The sequence below is a fragment of the Anolis carolinensis genome, chromosome 3 (genome assembly GCF_035594765.1).
Source record: "Anolis carolinensis isolate JA03-04 chromosome 3, rAnoCar3.1.pri, whole genome shotgun sequence".
NCBI classification, from domain to species: domain Eukaryota; kingdom Metazoa; phylum Chordata; class Lepidosauria; order Squamata; family Dactyloidae; genus Anolis; species Anolis carolinensis.
This window is the reverse complement of record NC_085843.1, coordinates 119420834-119443989: the sequence shown is the minus strand read 5'-3', so window position 1 is coordinate 119443989 and position 23156 is coordinate 119420834. Positions and strand designations below refer to the sequence as shown.

Below are 23156 nucleotides of genomic sequence, written 5' to 3'. Positions count from 1 at the left end.
CCAAGTTACTAACAAGATAGGTTATGTAGGTTTGTTCCTAAATTGAATTTGTTGGTAAGTCAGAAGAGGTACATTTTTAAGTGTAACTCCAGCCATATCTGTGTGTGTGTATGTGTACACATACACACACACATATGCTTTAGATAGCATAGGGAAGGGTTAACACTCTCCTTACTACTTTCTTTCACAATGATTCATGTCATTATAGGCTCTTGTGGCTTCATGATATGTCCCTACGTCCCTGTCTAAGGCTGTGGTGGTTTAAACACTAATATGCATAGACCAGAGGTCCCCAAACTAAGGCCCGGGGGCTACATGTGGCCCATCGAAGCCATTTATCCGGTCCCCATGTTGGTGGCTCCCTCCTCCTCCGCCGAGGAAAGCCCGTGCGGCACGAGGGAGGACGGAAAGGCGCACACCTTTCCCGCCTCCTCCCACCCACGCCTTCCAAAGCTTGGCTTGTTTATAATGGTATTTTAATTATTATTGAATTAATAATTAATTATGAAGGGGTGCTTTGCCAGTGCTTTTGGTGCACAAAGGCAGAAGGGGGTTGGACTAAATGGCCCAAGGGGTCTCTTCCAACCCACTTCATTATTATTATTATTGACACAAAAACACAGTATAACACAGCAAAAGAGATGTGTATGCTGGATTTCGTATCACAAAATCACAAGTTGAACACTTCCCAAGTATTTAGGGCTGTGTGATGTATTATTGCTATTATTATTATTATTATTATTATTATTATTAACAACATTGAGGCTGGGTGACCATCTGTCGGCAGTGCTTTGCTTGTGCTTTTGGTGCACAAAGGCAGAAGGGGGTTGGACTAAATGGGCCAAGGGGTCTCTTCCAACCCTTTTTATTATTTTTATGATGATGATGATGATGATGATGATGATGATGATGATGATGATGATGATTAACATTGAGGCTGTATTTGTACCCGTTTTGTTTGTTTACTTAAAAATAAGAGATATGCAGTGTACATAGGAATTTGTTCATAGTTTTTTTAAACAACCTATAGCCCGGCCCTCCAACGATCTGAGGGACCATGAACTGGCCCCCTGTTTAAAAGGTTTGGGGACCCCTGGCATAGACCAAGGATTCTTATTGGGTCTTGAACAATGCCAGGAGGATATTTTATAGAACCTTTTCTCTCTGCTGGTTTAAGTTCAGGTTTTAAGGCAAATGGAAAAACACCTTAATGAGTATATTTAAGATAAACATATTTGGGAGCAGGAATGAGGGAGAAACAATTCTATGAGCCTTATCCCAATTTTCATGCAAACTCCTCCACTTTGATGTGGATCACTATTATCCTGCCAGTATACCACTAGCAGTAGCCTCCCCCCCCCCTTTTAAAGGATTTCTAATGGATACAGTCATCCCTCCACATTAGCAGCTTTGACTTTTGTGGACTTGATTATTCGTGGATTTAATTTTAAAATGATCTCTCTAGGAATTTCTAGCTCCTCTAATGGACTCTGCGGTCAACTCCCTTCAGTCATGCTGGAGGACCTACAGATTTCTAGGTAGAACACCTCTTTAGTAATCTGGAGGCCTGTAATGTGATTCTTTCTCCAGCTTACAGTAGAAATTGGCCATGGAGTCATACTGGAAAACTTAGATATACTGAGAGAGATGCTCTCCCTGGTTAAAAAAAAATAGCAATTTCTTTCTTTGCATTTTTTCACTTTCACAGGGGGGGAGGCTGTGCCCACAACCACAGCAAATGTGGAGTTGGGGGGGGGGGGGCTGGCTGTAGCTCCAGAATGAACCCTATTGGGTTCTTCTGGGAAATGTTAAAAGGAAGAAAATGGCAAATACCTTGTGATTTCCTAGACCACCAAAATGGCACCATCCATATACAGAAAGGGGATCTATCGGCAAGCCTGTGGGAATCCCTAGGTTTAGAGAAAGACAGATTATATTTTTAAAAGAAATACAATATGTGTGTTGGTTGGGAAGAAGAACAGTCTGGACAAATAGTGTTCAGTGAACCTGGATTTCTAACTGAGTGGGAAAAGGTGCAAGAGAAAATTGAATTAAGACAGCAATGATAGAACAGAATGCAAGAATAGAATGGAATCTGCTTGAAAAAGAAAAGGCTTGTAAGATGGAACCTGAACAGAAACCTTGCAACATGTTATGGTGTTTATGTCAGCATGATTATGTTGTTTTTTTATCACAAGGAACTAGCTTATCTGTATGTGAGCTGCAAGGCTATGTATCTTAAAGCTCTTTTTCTCCTGTCCCTACTTACATCTTTCAAAAACTAACAGGTAAAAGCAGTATTCAGGTCCCAATGCATATAAACAGAAGCTGTGTTTTGAGCTAGATTTCCAACATGTTCATTCATTTACTATTCGACCATGTTTGTTGCTGTTACAGTTTTGATAAATCTCCATAAAATATGTCAGCTGCTATAATATGCACACTTAATAGGGAGAAAGTTCCTTTGAACACACTGGCAATTATTTCTGAAAAACCTGTGTGAGGCTGACTTTAATTCAAGAAAAGTGGTTCAAAGTCAATCTCTTCCTAGAAGCTAAAAGCCTGTTTAGTTATGTTACCGAATTTTCATCCCCTCTCATTCCTGCCGAGAGCAATTAAAAAAAAAAGCATACAAATTATGGTTATCACAGTAGCTCATTCAAGTTTAGGCACACAGCTATTATTACACCACAATGAGTATTCAATGCAAGTTCAATGTAAACAATAAGCAGTTTACTCCACAGCATCAAAATGAGGTGGGAGTGGGGAAGGAAGAATTTGCCTGATCCACATGACTCACTTGTGTAATGTCAATTACCATAGGGTCCTGCAGAACCTTAAGAGTGAGCAAATTTGTTATTTGTGTAGCTTAGTTGATCACTGCTAAAAGATTTTAATAATATATCCTTTTTAATAATGTGTAATAAAAACAATAATAATGAATTATGTAATAATAAATGGCTTAGTTAATAATCAGTACTGAATTATTGAATCATTATTACCCTATTACTCAATAGCTAATATTAGAATCATAGTTGGAATCATAGAATAGTAGAGTTGGAAGAGACCACATGGGCCATCTAGTCCAACCCCCTGCTAAGAAGCTTACTTTTATATCGGTGCAAGGACTATGAGGAATTCACTTCCTGTTTACGAAGTAATTTTGAGACTTTGAATGATTCTGTTTTAAATTCTTATATCTCAACTTAGTGACCAACCTTTAATTCAGATATAGGAATTGGACAACCCCCCCCCCCCCCAATCATTATAGAACCGCAACTCCTAGAAGGCAGCACAATTCCTAACACTCTTTAGCTGATCAATATGTACTAAACTCCTTTTTTCTTTTGCAAATTTCTTTGTTTATTTAGCACACTAGGAGCTGTTTCACTTATTGGGAAGCCCTTTTAGGTATGAGCTCAAAGAGCAAAGGTTGCAGGTAAAGAACGTGCTGGACTCTAAGAAAAGAGAGATAAGAGAACAAGGCCACAGAAGCTTTTTGAATGAGATTATGCAGGACCAGCAGAGAAACCCAGAGTACGGCCCCATCTACACTACCGTATAATCCAGTTTCTGAATCCAGATGATCTGCTTTGAACTGGATTATCTGGCAGTGTAGACTCATACAAATCCAGTACAAAGCAGATCATCTGGATTCAGAAACTGGACCATACAGCAGTGTAAATCTCTGAAGGAAGACAATGTGTAGTTAAGGGCAGTAACAGCTTTAAATGCTGATAGCTGAATAAATGCAAATAGACCATACCAAGACGGAGCAAAACTCATACACTTTGCAACCAAAATGGTCCAAAGTTGAATTGCTGGTGTTTGTGCGTGCCTTCAAGTTGCCCGAATTTCTATTAAATACAGCAAGTAGTGTTTAAAAAAAACCATCTGGAGACCCTGAAGAATAACTGCCAGTGATAGAAAACAACTCCTGGCTCTACTGAAAAACAAGACACTTCAAGCCTGAGGCGGCTTCCCAGTTTCCCAAAGACCACAAAGTAGAAAATATCACCAATTAAAGGAAGATAATGAGATTAAGAACCAGAAATTTAACTGGGAGCAAAATCAATTAAAAGGATGGCATGTTCAGAAGGAGGAGTGAACGAGAAAAAAGGATTTAGGACAACTATCAGATGGATTTAGGGCAACTATCAGAGGTCTTGGGAAGGGTCTGTTGTTATCAGTAATGACAGAATAATTAACACTTGAAAGCATGGGGCATAATGGAATTATTGAAGGATAACATATAAAGAACAGCAAATGGCAAAAGAGCCTCAAGAAATAATCCCAAAACTAAAACACTTTCCTCCTTCCTTCATTCAAAACTCACAATGAATGAATCCACACTGTAGAATGAATGTGATGTGCCATCTAGTCCAACGTGAGCATATTCACTGCTAGATCACACTAATAGTGTCTCTTCTCTTGCTTAGTCTTTCCAATAATAGATTGTCAGATACTTCTAAGAGGTTCACAAACAGAGCCTGAAGGTTGCAGATCTTTGCCCCCTGGGTTGTATTCACTGCTCCTGAACATGGAGGTTCTTTTTACTTGTATAGCTAGGAAGAAATTGAGCATATTGGCTTCTCCTTATGAATTATGCTGCTTTATATTTTCCTGAATGTTGTTCTGTTGGCTAAATGGGTCAACAAGAAGCTTCTGCTTGCCAGATGATCCTTTCTCATTCCTCCAGAGAGAGTCTGCATGTCGCTTTACTTCACAAAAGCATGAAAAATGAGTAGAGTTATTTGGAGAAATGTGTTCACATTTTTCATCCTGTTCTAGTTTAAATACAGTTTTTAAAAAAAATCAGAAACCTATTATCTAGATGTCACATTTTTTAAAGGATGCTATAAGATAATTTGTGGTATGTTCTTGTTGTGGATGTTCTGAACATTATTTTCTTTTTAAATACTTGCAAGTATTGACATACAGAAATACTTAAAGGTATCACTGTAGATCTGTGGGTCCCCAGGTATTTTGGCCTACAACTCCCAGAAATCCCAGCCAGTTTACCAGCTGTTAGGATTTCTGGGAGTTGAAGGCCAAAACATCTGGGGACCCACAGGCTGAGAACCACTGCTATAGATTAAGAGCTAGCATGGAGTAGTGGTTCAGTAATGGAAGATCCTGCCCCGGAGTATGGTGGGGTCTCATTCTCTGGAGTTTTTAAAGCAAAGGCTGGATGGCCATCTGTCGGGTATGCTTTGATTGGGTATTCCTGTATAGCAGGAAGATGGACTGGATGGCCCTTGTGGTCTTTTACAATTCTATGATGCTATGATTCTGTGTTTACAACTGTGGAGAGCAGAGTTCAAATCCCCACTCAGTTACGCTCTCAGAGGAAGCAAAAGCAAACCCCATTGAACAAAATGTCCATGATAGTTTTACCATAGTGTTGCCATAAATTGAAAACAACTTGGATGCCGTGATTTTAATTGATTGCAGTGTTTTAAATATTAATACTGTATGTATTAATTTTTAAATCAAATGTTTTAAGCTTATGTTTTGTATGTGTTTTTAAGACCTTTAATAATTGCCATAGCTAAGCCACCTTGAGTCCCCTTCAGGGTAGAGAAAGGTGGGGTATAAATAGGGTCAATAAATAAACTTGAAAGAACATATCACCAATATATTTGTCATAACATAATCTATAGAATTGTAGATTGATTATTGCTTTTTGAGATTTGTTTTTGTATTTGTATATTTAAAGTATATTCAGTTGTTCATGCTAAATATACAAATTTTTACATCTCAGTTTAGATTAAATTTTCTGTATAATATTGTTCATTGTATGGAAAATTCTAAACATCTTTATTCCCACTATTTCATGATGGAGTTTACTCTCAAATATGCATATACAGGATAACATTACAAATAATAGAAAGGAAAATGGCATCAGCAACAGCAATCACTCTTAGGGTAAACTGTTTATACTTCATCTGATTGTGCTCTTGCCTCATGTCTTTTCTAGGTTGGAGATATTGTGATGGTAAAAGAAGATGAAACATTCCCTTGCGACTTAATATTGTTGTCCAGTAGTCGGGCAGATGGAACATGTTTTGTTACAACAGCAAGTTTGGACGGCGAGTCCAGTCATAAGGTAATAAAAGCTCTGATCAAATGTCAGTATAAGGCCAAAGACTGGCATTCAGTATTTCTGTAACATTATACATCCTGTGAATGAAAATATCTGTTTATTACTGTTAAGAGTAAGTGGCTTACATTTCTTGAACCTACAATGGATTCAATATTCTAGGATGTTTTTCAAGATTGACACAGTATCATGCAAGTGAAGAAGTATGATTTTTTATTAAGGACTAATGAAACAAGTTCTGTTTAGGTATAAAATATCAAATTTTGAATGCTCTCAGCAAATAAAATTGGCACGTCTTATTTTTTGTCCTTATGCAAGATTTTAACATTTGTGGATCGTACAACGCAGTTAACAAAGCAGATATATTATTTGGTATTACATCTGTAACAAAAACCTTGGTACAAGAAGCATAAACAACAGGGAAGGAATAGCGATAGGTTCCTACAACAAAAAGAAGAGCAGGTCTACATGTTTGAGCAAACGTTTCATTTAAAATTAACACTATGCACATGTGAAATGAAAAAGAAAAACATGTGAGGTAAGCCATGCATAGGTTAACAAAACTTTCTTGAAGGCTTCTTCCAGAATGCATGCAGGAATAACTTTTTGTTTTCAACAGTTTCCACCGTTCATATTAAAGAAACAGGTCTATGCTTTTAAAAAATGCTAGAGAAGTAGGCTGCTCTCCTCTTTTTTCTGCTCAGAAAGAGTTTCTGACTGTTATTGGAGATACAGAGAGCTACAGTAGGATTGTACAAAGCAGAATCCCAATCTTCTGTTTAGTCTTTATTGTATTGGTTACTGAAGACACACTGCTGCTGCCCGACTTTGAAAGTTGGTTTGTCCAGCCCTCATTCATTCTGTTCTAAATGCTTCTGTTTCTACAAAAAACCCAACAACTTCCAGCTACATAGAGGACTAGGAGAAAAGAGGGAACTAGGCAAGCATAAAGACTTTGTAAAATTTGAGCTTCTTTGTTTAACACAATTAAACATGGACATTAATTAGAAATGCAAAATCAGTTGAAAGAGTTTAAGATCAGTTTAAAAACCAGACATCCATATTAAATTCATATTTTTAAAATGATCTGTATATATTTGCTGGAAGAAAATGTCCTCTAATTCTGTCTTAAATGTAGACTGCGTATCCAGTTGCCAGAGCTCTTCAAACAGGTCTTTCCATAATTTTAGGGTGGCTGATGAAAAGGTTATTTAGTTAACCGTTGCCAACCTCAGTGCATGGGGCAGATTATACATGATAAAGAATCCCCCCAAGTAACTTGGACCCAAACTATGTAGAGCCTTAAAGGTAACAACCAACACTTTGTACCTTTTCCAAAAATGGATTGTCAGCAAGTGCAATGATTTCCAAATGGGTGTAATGCAATTACTCCTAGATGCAATCTGTCCACCATGTTGAAGTTTCTGAACTTGATAGAGAGGTAGCCCCATCTGTAGTACATTGTTGAAGTCCAACCTTATGGTTATCAGCCTGTGCTCTACTGCCTTTAGGTTCCCCAGGTCTAGGAAGGGGCACAGTTGACGTATCAGCTGAAGCTAACAGCAGACCTTCCTGACAGTCATTTTTCTGAGCTATTATTTGAAGTGAAGAATCTGGAGGTACCTTCTAGCAGCCATCAGTCTTTCAGGGAAGTGTAACCCCATTCAGGATTTGTTGACGGTTCCAACACCAGGTTAAGACCCTCAGTAGAAATGGTTCTGTTTGATTTCAGTTTTAGTTTGTTTTTTCCACCTGTTCCATTACTTCTTTCACACATTCATTCAGAGGAGATATGCTATCCTTAGCTTATTTTTGAAGACATGGAGAAATGTATTTGGCTGTGATGGTATACTGTCTCCAAGTGATCTCTCCCAGTAGTTTCATGTAGATGTTGAACAGCATTGGGGATAGAATAGCACTTACAGTAGAGTCTCGCTTATCCAACCTTCATTTATCCAACGTTCTGTATTATCCAACGCAGTCTGCCTTTTAGTAGTCAATGTTTTTGTAGTCAATGTTTTCAATATATTGAGATGTTTTGGTGCTAAATTCATAAATACAGTAATTACTACATAATGTTTCCGTGTATTGAACTGTTTTTTTCTGTCAATTTATTGTAAAACATGATGTTTTGGTGCTTAATTTGTAAAATCACAACATAATTTGACATTTAATAGGTGTTTCCTTAATCCCTCCTTATTATCCAACATTTTCGCTTATCCAACATTCTGCTGGCCTGTTTATGTTGGATAAGCGAGACTCTACTATATTAGAATTTTGATTTGCTAACAAAGCATTCCAGCTTTTATATAGAACTGTAGAGGTTTACCAGGTAAAACGTTATTACATCACTATTATTTTTTTCTCTTTTTTCACTTTGAAAGCTTCATTTCTTAATAAACACACGTGATATTTAGCTACATCTTTGTTGTTCGTTCTAGACATATTATGCTGTCCAAGACACGAAGGCCTTTCAAACTGAACAGGATATTGACACCCTGCATGCTACTATTGAATGTGAACAACCCCAGCCTGATCTTTATAAGTAAGAATATATCCAGTAAATTGTCTTCTTTTTTTCCGGTTATATTAAAATAGCTTTAAACATACTACATGTTTTCTGCACATATTGAAAAGACAATATGTAAGTCAGTGATTCAGTCTCTTTCCTTTTACTTTAAGAACCTCATTCCTCATTATCAGCATGGTTGGGTGACAGGCATAAATAAAGATCTTGCAATAATAATAATAATAATAATAATAATAATAATAATAATAATAATAATAATAATAATAATTCTATGAAGTTAGTTTTGTAAGACCAATATTAAGTGTGAAAGCCTGAGAAATATTTTTGTTTTGAGACTGACCTCTTGATTGGATAGATGAATAGAGGATGGAATATCTCCAAAGAAGACTTGTTGTATGGCACTTTTTTCAGTGACTAAAATGGCAGACCAGGGAAGAATATGCAAGAAGAGGCTCAAAGAAGCAGAACTTATCCAGAATTTGAGTCCACTCTTACTTGTGTTTTGCATCTGTGTGCCATTTTGATTACAAAGAAGCATGTTGGGTGGTGAAAATGAGGCCCTCCAGATATTGTCCAACTACAACTCTCATTTTATCTCTCTGTGTTGCAATCCATCATCATCTTCAGGGCCACACATTGTCCACCCTATGCTTTGAAATTGTCTGCTCTTTACAGCTGTGTTGCATCCTTCTTGGCATCATTCCAGAGAAGTATGTCAAAGGCCCCATCTATATTGGCTATATAATGCAGTTTCAAATTGCATTATATGGCAGTTTAAATGGCACCTATGTCAATTCACTTACAATATCAAATTCAAGTTAGCTGCCTTGCTTTAAATTCATCAGTTTCTTAGTTATGCCTTCTATGAACTCATCTTTAACTTTTAATAAAACGTAGGTATTTAAATAAAACAGTTTTTTATCTAGAAAATCCATTCAAAAGGGTTTATGCCAATTTTTGTTTTGGACTGGTTGTTGAGACTTTATGCCCAGCCACCTTCCTTTTCCACATCTTGCAAAAACAGTCACATAGTATCGGATCTGCCTCAATCATTATAGTATCACTATTTTCTGAACAAGTTTTTTATGCCAAGTTTGTGGTCTGGGGATAGAGCCAAGCAGCTTCAGTTTCTGCCAGCATTTTCATTCTCACTGTCAGATCATCCGTAGGATACTGTCTGGAGTACCTGCCAAGAGAGAGCTAAGTAACAGTTGAGTGCTACCTCTATGTTAGCATCAATTCAGGAATTTGATATTCACTCATAATTTCAACCTCACTGTTGCTGGGAGATGTATTGGAAGTTCTGGTTTTCAAAAATGGCTATTCCTTATTATAGAATTTAGATCTGATATTGCATGCATTTATAGGAATTGAAAACACAATTATTGTATTACTTTGTGCCCTGACGATAGTTCCAGCCTATGACAATCTTAAAGCAAACCTATCATTTCTTAACAAGATTTGTTCAGACAGGATTTGCCCTTGCCTTTCTGTGAGCCTGCGAAATTGTGATTTGCCAGGCAGAGGTCTTGAGCCCTGGTTATCTGGAGCCTTAATGTAATAGACCATTGAATCACTCTGGCTCTCTAAAAATCCATACATTACATGATATCTACATGAAATGTTTAGTCATGATGAATGTTACGACTGTATAAGCAAACAAAATGAAGTAGTACTAATTCAATTTAAGCAGAGTTGTGCTGTGATCTTTGAGCATTACATTATTGAAACTAAGATCAATTAAATTTGCTTCTGAGAAACACATTCTCAATAGAGCCATCAGACACAGGAGCTTCAAATGAAATTTATGTATTTATAGCCTCAGTGGAATTGTTTGTACTCTGTGGACCTCAGTGGAACTAAATCAGCTCAACTACAGGCTTTGACTGATTTATCATTGTTTTATACTATGGATCCAGCATCTGCTAAGGATGGAAAAACACTCTTCAGAGAAGTTGTCTTGATCTAGTTACATGGGTCCTTAATCAGAGTTCACCACATTTAATTGGGCCTTTGCCTCTTTCTGAAGCATTTTACATAGTATGCATTTTCAAACTTCCTTTCTGACTCGAGTGCTTGCAAGAAACATATTGTTACAAAAATTTATTGGTTATTTATTTATTTACATCATTTCTATCCCGCCCTTCTCACCCGAAGGGACTCAGGGCAGCTTGCAAAACTGGCAGAATTCAATGCCAATACACAACAATACAAAAGAATAAAACATAAGCAATTAAATACAAATTTAAAATAATACAAAATACTTGAGCCATTCATCCACAAAACCTTGTACATAAACCTTAGTCCAAAATACTTTTGTTTGATCCCTGTTAATTTGTCATAGTCACAACTTGGGCAATTTTGGCATGGGACCAGAAACACTGGACAACATATACCCATCATCTTAATTTCAGATACCTACTTAAGAACAGTTGAGATGAAGGCTCCCAAAGAATTCAGAAAGTTACCTAATTGAACTTGGGACAAGTTATCATTATTCATGGTCAAGCTGACTTATGGTGACCTTATGAATGAGAGACCTCCAAAATCCCAGATAATCAACTGCCCTGTTCAAGTCATGCAAACTCAGGGTCATGGCTTTTTCAACTGAAATCAACTAGTAGTGCAGGCTTCCTTCTGCCTTCTACTTTGTCGAGCATGATTATCTTTTCCAATGAGTCACATCATTTCATGATATGTCCAAAGTGATTTGATTTGTTGTGGTTTTGTTGACTATGGCATTGAATATCTGCCTTCTTGTATGGAAATCACTCTTGAGTCTCCTCGGGGAGAAAGGGCAGTCTATATGTTGTTAATATTATTATTATTATTATTATTATTATTATTATTATTATTATTATTATTATAACAGCCTCAATTTAGGCATTTTAATTTCTAATGACAGGTCAGACTTGATTTGCAGTAATTAAAATTTAAATTTAAATTTTAGGTCGAAGGGCATTCGTTGCTATGATTGAGTCTAGACTGCAGTAAGAAATTCAGGAGAAAAACAGGAGGGACACATAAGGATACAGACTTTATAAGGATGAGGAAACAGTGGTAATGCCATGTGTTCTTAGAGGTGTAGTTATGATTCATCTTCTCTGAGGCAAAAAACTGAAGCTATTAGCATTCAAGTCTGTACAATTACTGGGATTCTCTTTTCTGCATTCCTAGAGGCACACTGATACTGAGGCATTACCTAAGGTGTTTTTCCTCTTGCAGATTTGTCGGCCGAATAAATGTTTACCATGACAGAAATGAACCTGTTGCAAGGTAAGAGTGAAAACAGACAGATGACCACACATCCTCAGGCAAATAGGTTCTTTGTTCCTCAACCTAAACAGAATACATTGAAAAATTTTAGAGTGCAATCCCATACGTGTCTGTTCAGGCATACAGATCAAAGAAGATTAAAAGGAAAATGTAAATTCTGTTTAGGATTTGATTAAGCAATAATACTAGTCAGCACTAGCACATGACATGGCAGAAAACACAGTTCAGTATCTTGTCTATCACGTTAGCAAATTCATGGGTTGTGGTGGTGAGGAGGAGCATCATGTGATAAATATGTATTTTATCTGAAAATATTTGTAGTGTGTACATTGCCTCCAATTTTGCAGTTCTTATTGCATCTTAAAAGACATAGAGAAATAATCCATGGTTTGTTCTAGGATTTGTTTTCTGTCTTATTGGGCAATAGAAGAGACAGATTTCCAGTTCTGGACATGAGGATAGATAAACCATAAATAAAAACCCTGCAATTAATTCAGTTTCTCTTGCTTTGAGCAGAGCTGTTTAAGCAGTATACACCGTTAGGATGGCCATAACATGCCTTGTCTGTAACAAACCAACATTCTACAGAATTCTGACTTGTCACTGAGTGCAAATGTGCCTTAAGAAGACCGAAAAGGGAATGGTGGTAGCCTTGGGAATACATCTGAAAGGGCTGGAGTAGTCGCCATTTGCTTGTCAGTATCAGTCAGGAGATTATTAAAAAGAGACCTGTAACTAACCAGGACAAAAAAATGAAATTATTTTTTATGACCTGGGAAGAAAACTCTAGATGGATTTCACTGAAGTTTCCAGCAGAGAGAAAAGTGCTGAAATTTGGCAGCTAGATACAAAACTAGGGTGTATATTTAATTAATGAAGATCTGTGCGTCTTGCTTTTAACAGAATGGCTTTAAGGTTAATTGTCTTCTAGCTTTGTTGTCCTGCGAGCAGTGAAAAGCAGACAGATGTATGTAGCTTACATTTGCTTTTTATAATTTAATGTGCCTTTCTTATACTATGAGAATGCTTTAGCTTTAAAGCACGGATGTTTTAAGATTTTTTGATATGTTAATCCTTATATTTGTGCTGAGATGCTGAAGTAAAATGGATATTTATTTATATTAAATTCAAATCATCTTTCCTTCTGATAACAAATGACTTCATGTGCTGGTTGTTTTCTTTACATTACTAACATGATTATCTTATTTACATGATTATCTGCCTTCTACTTTGTCGAGCATGATTATCTTTTCCAATGAGTCACATCATCTCATGATATGTCCAAAGTGATTTGATTTGTTGTAGTGTTGTTGATTATAGCATTGAATGTTTACCTTGTATGGAAACCGCTCTGAGTCTCTTTTATTGTTTTGGGCTATCCAGAAAGTACATTACGTTTTGGAATTAAAAATGAACAAAGTATAGGAGAAAACATGTACCATATGCAGTTGAAAGCCATACCCAAATACCACATCTCACGTAGTTGCTATTCAAATCTGGGCACTTACCATAGCGATAAATGAGCTTGGAAACTCCTTCCCCACTAAATTCTGCCACCTCCGTCGTCAACTCTTCCCCTTTCTCGCAGCTGCACAGCGTCGCCAAAATGATGTGTTGCCAGCCATGCCCCCATTGCTGGAAACAAGTGGTTGACGACGGAGGTGGCAGAATTTAGTGGGGAAGGAGTTTCCAAGCTCATTTATCGCTATGATAAGTGTTCTGTCACGCGCTGGGCCTGTAACTATTGTCTTTTGTATAAGACGTATACTTTATGCCCAGCGGGAAGCCAGGGCACCTCAAAGAGAGGTTCTTGAGGATTTTCCTGAAAGGGATGGTCTTTTGAGTCTTTAATGAAATAACAAAGTCTTTATTGTTGAACAAATAATAAATCTTCAAGGAGTCAAATAACACTTCAAGGTTTCTTTAATAAACTGTTGGCTTTTCAATCTTGTCCCCAAGGGACGGGCAATCAGCTTTGGATAACTGTACTTTCTCTGTAAGAAGAAAAACCCCTTATAACCTCTCCCAGGCTGTCTATCATATGGGCCTAGCTGATGTGGGGCCTACTACTGATTCCAAATGTGTCTGGGCATGGAGTAGACCTACCAACCAAGGCTTGCAGATGTTTCAGCTGGGGTTCCATGGATCTGTGATGCTGTTCTCTCTCCAAGGTTTCTTTGGAAACTTTAGGGCTGTTTCCCTCAGGAGCTGTGAGGCTGAGAGGCTGTGAGATCTCAGCCAGAGATTTTGGGACTTTCCCCCTGGAATTTCTGTTTCTGTTTTCTTGGATGTTCTATATCCCTGGATGTTCTTGATATATGAAGCTTTTCTACGGGACGAGCTGGTCTACGTCCTATAGTTTAGCTTCCTTAAGTGAGACTGACTTAAAAATGGCTCATTCCCTCCCAGAGCCCTGAACAAGGGGCGGAACCAAACTTAATGATGATGGACAGGCGGCCTGCCCTATGACTGCAAACATTAGCAGAAAGAAAATAAAGTTGGAGCTTCTGGTACAGTCGTACCAGCACAATAAGTGCCTAGATTTGAATGGCGACTACGTGAGATATGGTATTTGGGTGTGGCTTTCAACTGCATATGGTACATGCTTTCTCCTATACTTTGTTCATTTTTAATTCCAAAAGGTAATATACTTTCTGGATAGCCCTCGTATATAGTACATTTATAGTTCTATGATCTCACTTTAACTTACATGGCTGTCTCCTATGTAATCCTGGAGAATGTAGTTTAATGAAAAAGCAGCAACATAGTGCTATAAACTGAGTGTGAATGGTCTTGAACTTTGATGGGGGATCAGCAGAGTAACAAATACATAGACCCCATTCCTTAGGGTTAAGGTGGAATGAAGTAATTGAATGTTCCCTCTATGCACACATACCTTCTACACGTTTTCTGTAATGAATCTGGCCGTAGTTTATACCAAAAGTTACTTGTGTGTTTATTATATCCTCTACCCGCAGAGAACAGTCATCCCCAACTACCTTCCAAGCAATGTATTGTTCTTTTAGCTATTTATAGTTATTTAAAGAGATATTTGAACAAGGGGTTCAGAAGCATCTGACAGTAATTTGGAGGTGTAAGGCTAAAGGAGAAATAGAGCAAAAGAGGAGAGTTAGAACAAGGCAGAGGGAACTTTGTGTAGGATTTGGGAATAAACTGATCTGAACACTGGCAGTTTGTTTCAAGTATGACTAGATTCTGTTTATATCTGTCTGACTGTAAATATCATATTGGGTTTTCTGAGTAGAACTTTACAGCTGTATTCCACTTTGTATTTGGGGAATATGTCCAAATCAGTTTTTAAAATGTGAGTTTCTTTGTATACATAGGATTTAGGAAACCTAGTTAATTTTTTAAATAAAAATGTGTCTCTTTTAAAAAAACAAAAACAAACCAAAGCTCTTTGAACCTCCTCTTGTTCACTCTATCTTCCATTTGAACTTGAAAATTCAGTTACTCTCTTGGGACAATCCGCTAATATCTGGATTTTTTTTCTTTTTTGTAGGCCATTAGGATCTGAAAATGTGCTTCTTAGAGGAGCTACATTGAAGAACACAGAGAAAATATTTGGTATTTACTCATAAAATGTAGTAATAGTCCTAGGTCAAATATGTTTTATGAAAAGATGTACACCCTCAGCAAATACACATTTGGTCAATAGGGCTGACATAAGCACTCATATTCTTCTCCCCAGTTTTAGCCTTATGTGATTTCATATGCATGCCTAGAGAAAGCTTAGGCAGACCATCAGATTTAGTTGTATGATGATTCCACTGGTAGAAAAAAATCAGCTGAGAATAAGCAAAGTATATCCTGGAAAACCACTGATCTCAAACCGATTGAGCAAATTCATTTTTATTTATTTGAATTAGTGTCCCAAAATGTGCAAAAAACAGAATGTTTTCAATATTCTCAAAAAAGGGTATTTGCTTTTTTAGTTTAACCTTACATAGGATATAGAGTTCATTCTTCCTTTTGCAAGATCACAGCATTAGGACCCATAATTTATCTGGAATCCGTCTTCGGTCCAACTCTGGAAGAAAGACAATATACAAATGCAGCTAAATGAATAAATGAACAACTGCTTCTGGTGCACAATCCTATGCTTTTCTTATTGATTTTTGTGCAAATTATGTTAATTAACGTGTGTATAAGTGTGTGTATTATGAACATTACACAGTTTTAGATTTAAAGGTATTTTTGTCTGTTTCAGGTGTTGCCATATACACTGGCATGGAAACAAAAATGGCATTGAATTATCAGTCAAAATCTCAGAAACGATCTGCAGTTGAAAAGTAAAGCTATGTCAATGTTTTCCCAATATATAATGTATCTGTGAGATGGTTAGAAAGGGGGGGGGGGGCGTTTTGTAAAGGTTGTGAACCAGAAGAAAAACCCAGACCATGTTTTTATGAGGGCTTTTGTCTCTCATTCAGTATGATGTTGTTATTATTGTTATGAAAAATTTCAGTGAATCATCATTAAATCATTGTTTACTATTGCCAAGGGTTTGGTGGCATCACTAGCTCTTGGTGTGATGACCTGTGGTTTTTACAAAAGTCACTGCCATGGAAATACAATGCAGGACTGAAGAGGAAGCCTGCAGCTTCTCTTTCATTTGTGAACAGGAATCAAATAAATGCATGAATGCTGAGAATCTTGTAGCACAGTGACTGACCTGTTAGATCTAGGCTGTGGTAAAGAGATTTGGTTTTAAAGTATATTAAAGTAAGTAAAGTTATTTACTTTCAGTGTAAACTCCCTTGTAGATTTGTTGTGGTAACAAACTTCAGTGGCCCTATGTATCCACTGTCCCCCCCCCCCCACAACAGTCTGGATAAGGAGTTCCCAACATTATTTCTTATAGATGCAGAAATAAATGTATATGTCTTGAAAATAGCTTTGTCAAGGACAGAACGCCACAAGATTCAAAGTAACAGAGTTTATTAGATTACAGAACTCAAAAATGCCCGTAAAACACAAGGGCCAGGCAGTTTTTGCCTTTAGGAGCAAAAAGGGGCAAAAGTAAATGTTCAAAAGATAAACCGGATTAAACCGGAGTTTAATCCGGGTAAAAACAAACTGCTTGCTTCAGCCTGGGTATAAACGAAACGAAAGCCAAGGAACAAAAGATACAAAGAATGCAACTAATTGGCAGCAGATTCCTCTCTGCTGCCAACACTGTGCTTAGAGTAACTTGCGTCGCTCCCCCACACACACACAGCAGACAGGATCTCCAACACGAGTAAATCAGCCAAGGATTGTAGCAGTTGAGTAGACCAGTTCCGTTCCGTAGATCAAAGCCAGAAGCAGACGTTTGTAGTTTTTCCAAGTCCAAGAAGGGGGGGGAAGACAAGCCGTGGTCAGTTCAGTCCGAGTTCTCAAAGCAGGAGATGGCGTCCGTCAAGAAGACGACGGAAGGTCAAGCTAATAAGAGTAAGCACAGGTTTGCACAAACAAATGCCCACACAATCCCTCCCGCCGTCTGACCCTGGATTCCAATCAACTTACGTCACAGCACAGGAAAGCACACAAGTCTTCAGGGAAGCGTCCCACACACACACGGATCCCAAGCGTTTGCCCAGATTACCTTGCCCAACGCAATTTGCAATTGCTCTCAAGCCCCATTTTATGCCAGTTACAAATCTTCATCACTGTCAGCTGTCCTCCTTAACCCGGGCGTTTCCTCATCACTTTCCTCGTCAGAGCTGGAACACCTCTGACTACGCCCAACAGCATCTCCAGCTGTGGATCCCGTCCCATCCCTCCAGCTAAACCATGGGTCTAATCCTGAAGGTCCCCATTCATCTTCTGTCCCATCATGGCCAGTGGCACCCACTTCCTCCCTTACCCGAGTCCAATCCATCTCATCCTCCTCTGAGCTAACCAGCCCCTCCTCCATTCTCTCCGTAAACCCTTCGAAAGACTCCTCGTCAGATGGTGCTGCAAATATGTCTCGCAGTCTTTTTCTCTCTCGCTCCTCGAGAGTATCTGACTCTCGAGGAGTCTTACGCCCACGTCTGTCAGTAACAGAGCCATGAGGCTCAATCATAACACTATCCCCTCTCACAAAGGCCTCCTCCCCCGATGGCGGAGAAGTGGCAGTGATACCCTCCGCTATAGCACCACGACGACTAGAGGTATCAAGTTTCAACAGCGAACGATGAAAGACTGGATGGACCTTTAAACTAGACGGTAAACGCAAACGAAACGCAACAGAAGAAATCTTTTTAACGACAGGAAAGGGACCCAAATACCGAGGCGCAAACTTTCCCCCAGCCTGTTTAATATGTTTGGAAGATAACCACACCAAATCCCCTTCTTCCAACTCCTCCCCTGCCTGCCTGTGGCGGTCAGCCTGAGTCTTCTGCGTTGCCTTAGCTTCCAACAGTAAGCGACGGGCAACATCATGCAATGCAGCCATTTCCGAAGAGCGGTACACAGGGTCCGAAGAGACCACATTGGTCGACGGCGCCACACCTCCCCGTGGGTGAAAACCATAAGTTAGCTCAAATGGCGTATGCTGACTAGACGTGTGCACCGCATTGTTGTAAGCAAATTCCGCCACCGGTAACCACTTTACCCAAGCCGTGGGTTGATCTAAACAAAAACAACGCAGATACTGCTCTAAGAGCCCATTAACCCGTTCCGACTGTCCATCCGTTTGCGGATGGAAAGCTGAAGACACGTTTAACTTAGTCCCCAAACACTCATGGAAGTGTTTCCAAAAGCGTGACACAAATTGCGGAGCCCTATCTGAAATAATCACCTCGGGTGCTCCGTGCAAACGATAGATGTGCTTTGTAAATAGTAAGGCCAACGTAGGGGCCGCCGGAATGGTTGAACAAGGAATAAAATGAGCCAGTTTACTAAATAAATCCACCACCACCCAAATACAAGTATAACCCCCAGACTTAGGCAAATCTGAAATAAAATCCATGGAAATGATTTGCCATGGCCTCTCCGGAACAGGTAAAGACGATAACAACCCTCTAGGGCGCCCAACAGGCGTCTTACTCTGCTGACAAACGGCGCAGCTGTCACAAAAGCGCAGAATGTCTTGCCGCATCTTTGGCCACCAGTAGCTCCTGGTGATAAGCTGTACGGTCTTGAACCTGCCAAAGTGCCCAGCCATGGGTTCGTCATGGTGGGCTCTAATCACCTCCAACCTGAGGGTCCCTACTGGTACGTAAACCTGCCCCCTACGCACCAATACCCCGTCTTGATCCTGGAGATGCGGCAGTATGGTACGGTTACCTGCAGAGAGCAGCATCAGTTGCTCCTGAGTCCACACATCATCCTTCTGAGCCTCAAGGATCTGGTCATGTAACCCAAGCTCATTATCTACAACACACAGAGAGGCAGTAGGCAAGATGGTCTGACATACTACCTGCTCATTGGTCTTAAATTCCGGCTTGCGGGATAAAGCATCGGCCCGCAAGTTTGCCTTCCCCTCCACGAACTGCACCTTGAAGTTAAACCTGGAGAAAAACAAAGCCCAGCGGATTTGACGCTGGTTTAACTTCTTTGCTGTTTGCAAGTGCTCTAAGTTCTTGTGATCAGATCTGACCACGATCTGGTGCCGTGCCCCTTCAAGCCAGTGCCGCCACACCTCAAACGCCACCTTAATCGCCAACAACTCCTTCTCCCATATGGTATAGTTCTGCTCGAAGGGTGTTAGTTGCCGCGAGTAAAATCCACAGGGACGCAAGGTCCCTGAGGAATCCTTCTGAGACAATACAGCCCCCAACGCGTAGCTAGAAGCGTCCGCTTCTACCACGAACGGTCTGTCAACATCAGGATGGGTTAGTATGTTGTCCGATTGAAAACTAGACTTTAGTTGTAGAAACGCCTCGTGAGCTTCCCGCCCCCACACAAATGGCTGTTTCTTGCGCAGAAGCTGCGTCAAAGGTACCGTGAGCTTTGCAAAATTCGGAATAAACTCCCGGTAGTAATTAGCGAAACCCAAGAACCTTTGTACATCCTTCTTAGTCTTCAGCTCCTGCCATGAGTTGACGGCGTCAACCTTATGTGGGTCCATTTTAAGTTCCCTACCTGACACTACATGACCTAGGAACTCCACTTCAGGCACATGAAAGATGCACTTGGAAGCCTTGGCGAAAAGCCCATTAGCCCGCAGTCGGTGCAGAACCTGCTTGACATGTTGACGATGTTCTTTCTCGTCCTTAGAAAAAATCAAGATATCATCCAAATAAATCACTAAAAATTGGTCAATTAGGTCCCTGAACACATCGTTCATGAACCTCTGGAATACCGCAGGAGCATTACAAAGCCCAAAAGGCATGACTCGGAACTCGTGGCATCCGAAACACGTGTTAAATGCCGTCTTCCATTCATCCCCTTCCCGTATACGGATTAAGTTATAGGCCCCCCGCAGGTCAAGCTTGGTAAAGACCTTAGCCCCTTGCACCCTTGATAACAGTTCCGAGATTAAAGGGAGCGGGTACCTATCCCGAATGGTGTATTTGTTTAGGATCCGATAGTCACAGACCAGCCTAAGTTCCCCAGTCTTTTTGGCTACAAAGAATACTGGTGCCGCAGTTGGAGAACTAGATGGGCGAATAAACCCCTTGGCTAAATTTTCATCTAGAAACTCCCGCAAAGCTTGCCTTTCCGGTACAGTCAAGGCATACAGCCTCCCTGCTGGCAGTTTCGCACCTTCTGCCAACTTGATGGCGCAATCATATGGCCTGTGCGGAGTTTAATCCGGGTAAAAACAAACTGCTTGCTTCAGCCTGGGTATAAACGAAACGAAAGCCAAGGAACAAAAGATACAAAGAATGCAACTAATTGGCAGCAGATTCCTCTCTGCTGCCAACACTGTGCTTAGAGTAACTTGCGTCGCTCCCCCACACACACAGCAGACAGGATCTCCAACACGAGTAAATCAGCCAAGGATTGTAGCAGTTGAGTAGACCAGTTCCGTTCCGTAGATCAAAGCCAGAAGCAGACGTTTGTAGTTTTTCCAAGTCCAAGAAGGGGGGGGAAGACAAGCCGTGGTCAGTTCAGTCCGAGTTCTCAAAGCAGGAGATGGCGTCCGTCAAGAAGACGACGGAAGGTCAAGCTAATAAGAGTAAGCACAGGTTTGCACAAACAAATGCCCACACAATCCCTCCCGCCGTCTGACCCTGGATTCCAATCAACTTACGTCACAGCACAGGAAAGCACACAAGTCTTCAGGGAAGCGTCCCACACACACACGGATCCCAAGCGTTTGCCCAGATTACCTTGCCCAACGCAATTTGCAATTGCTCTCAAGCCCCATTTTATGCCAGTTACAAATCTTCATCACTGTCAGCTGTCCTCCTTAACCCGGGCGTTTCCTCATCACTTTCCTCGTCAGAGCTGGAACACCTCTGACTACGCCCAACAGCATCTCCAGCTGTGGATCCCGTCCCATCCCTCCAGCTAAACCATGGGTCTAATCCTGAAGGTCCCCATTCATCTTCTGTCCCATCATGGCCAGTGGCACCCACTTCCTCCCTTACCCGAGTCCAATCCATCTCATCCTCCTCTGAGCTAACCAGCCCCTCCTCCATTCTCTCCGTAAACCCTTCGAAAGACTCCTCGTCAGATGGTGCTGCAAATATGTCTCGCAGTCTTTTTCTCTCTCGCTCCTCGAGAGTATCTGACTCTCGAGGAGTCTTACGCCCACGTCTGTCAGTAACAGAGCCATGAGGCTCAATCATAACAAGCTTTGTGTGTTTATGCCAGTACTGTGCAAACCTGGGAGCCTCTCCATCTTCCAGCCCCTTCAAACTTTATAAACATATAATTGTTTGTTGAAAAAACTAGAAACGTTTATAATTTTTGTTGTCTCATTTGTTTCAGATCAATGAATGTATTTCTTATTGTTTACCTCTGCATACTGATCAGTAAAGCACTAATAAATACTGCCCTGAAATATGTTTGGCAAAGTGAGAAATCCCGTGATGAACCTTGGTATAATCAGAAAACAGAACTCGAAAGGAAACGAAATGTGGTATGTGAATAATGTTTTTGAATGTGTTTTTAATGAATGTTAAAGATTTAAATGGTTCATTTTTAATTAACTCCATTGATATTTAATTCTATTTTAATGTTTGCATGTATTTGGATTTTAAATTGTATTGAAATGCTTTTAATGTAAGCCGCTTTGAGTCTTCTTTGTGGAGGAGTACTAATAATAATAATAATAATAATAATAATAATAATAATAAACTGTGACCAGCCAGAGGCCTATAAATATCTGGGCATATTACAGCAGGACAACATCAAGCATGAACATGTGAAGACTGTGGTCAGTAAAGAATACACACAAAGGGTCAGAAAAATTCTCAAAAGCAAGCTCAATGGAGGCAACACCATCAAAGCCATAAACACCTGGTCCACACCTGTCATAAGATATACTGCTGGCATCATAAACTGGACACAGATGGAACTGGACAATTTGGACAGAAAAACAAGAAAACTCATGACCATTCATCATTCACTGCACCCTCGCAGTGATGTTGACCGGCTATATCTGCCTAGAAGATCAGGGGGCAGAGGACTCTTACAAGTAAAACAAGCAGTCAAAGAAGAAGAACATACGCTGGCAGAATATGTAAAGCAAAGTGAAGAACCTGCTTTGATTGAAGTCAAAAATCAGAAACTCCTCAAAGCACAGCAGACAAAAAACCAGTACAAGAAAGCCACACTACAAACTAGAGCTGACAGCTGGCACAACAAAACATTGCATGGAAAGTTCCTTGACAAAATTGAAGGAAAAGCTGATAAGGAGAAGACCTGGCTCTGGCTCACGAATGGGACCCTGAAGAAGGAGACAGAAGGCCTGTTCCTTGCAGCCCAGGAGCAAGCCATCAGAACAAATGCAATTAAGGCCAAGATCGAAAAATCAGCTGATGACCCAAAATGCAGACTGTGCAAGGAAACCGATGAAACCATTGATCATATCCTCAGCTGCTGTAAGAAAATTGCACAGACAGACTACAAACAGAGGCACAACTACGTGGCCCAAATGATTCATTGGAACTTATGCCTCAAGTACCACCTGCCAGCAGCAAAGAACTGGTGGGATCACAAACCTGCAAAAGTATTGGAAAATGAACATGCAAAGATACTGTGGGACTTCCGAATCTAGACTGACAAAGTTCTGGAACACAACACACCAGACATAACAGTTGTGGAAAAGAAAAAGGTTTGGATCATTGATGTCGCCATCCCAGG

At 39.9% G+C, this 23156-nt stretch overlaps 1 protein-coding gene across 6 annotated transcripts in view; it reads left to right on the top strand.

Annotated features, from left to right (window-relative positions):
- atp11a (ATPase phospholipid transporting 11A) overlaps positions 1–23156 on the top strand; it is a 141783-nt gene that overhangs the window by 77296 nt on the left and 41331 nt on the right. For all 6 annotated transcript variants that reach the window (XM_008107006.3, XM_062977282.1, XM_008107007.3 and 3 more), the window contains exons 6-11: positions 5981–6109; positions 8545–8648; positions 11859–11909; positions 15433–15497; positions 16141–16222; positions 21780–21930. In XM_008107006.3, the coding sequence (XP_008105213.2) occupies positions 5981–6109; positions 8545–8648; positions 11859–11909; positions 15433–15497; positions 16141–16222; positions 21780–21930 (582 nt within the window). The remainder of the gene's footprint in view (positions 1–5980; positions 6110–8544; positions 8649–11858; positions 11910–15432; positions 15498–16140; positions 16223–21779; positions 21931–23156) is intronic.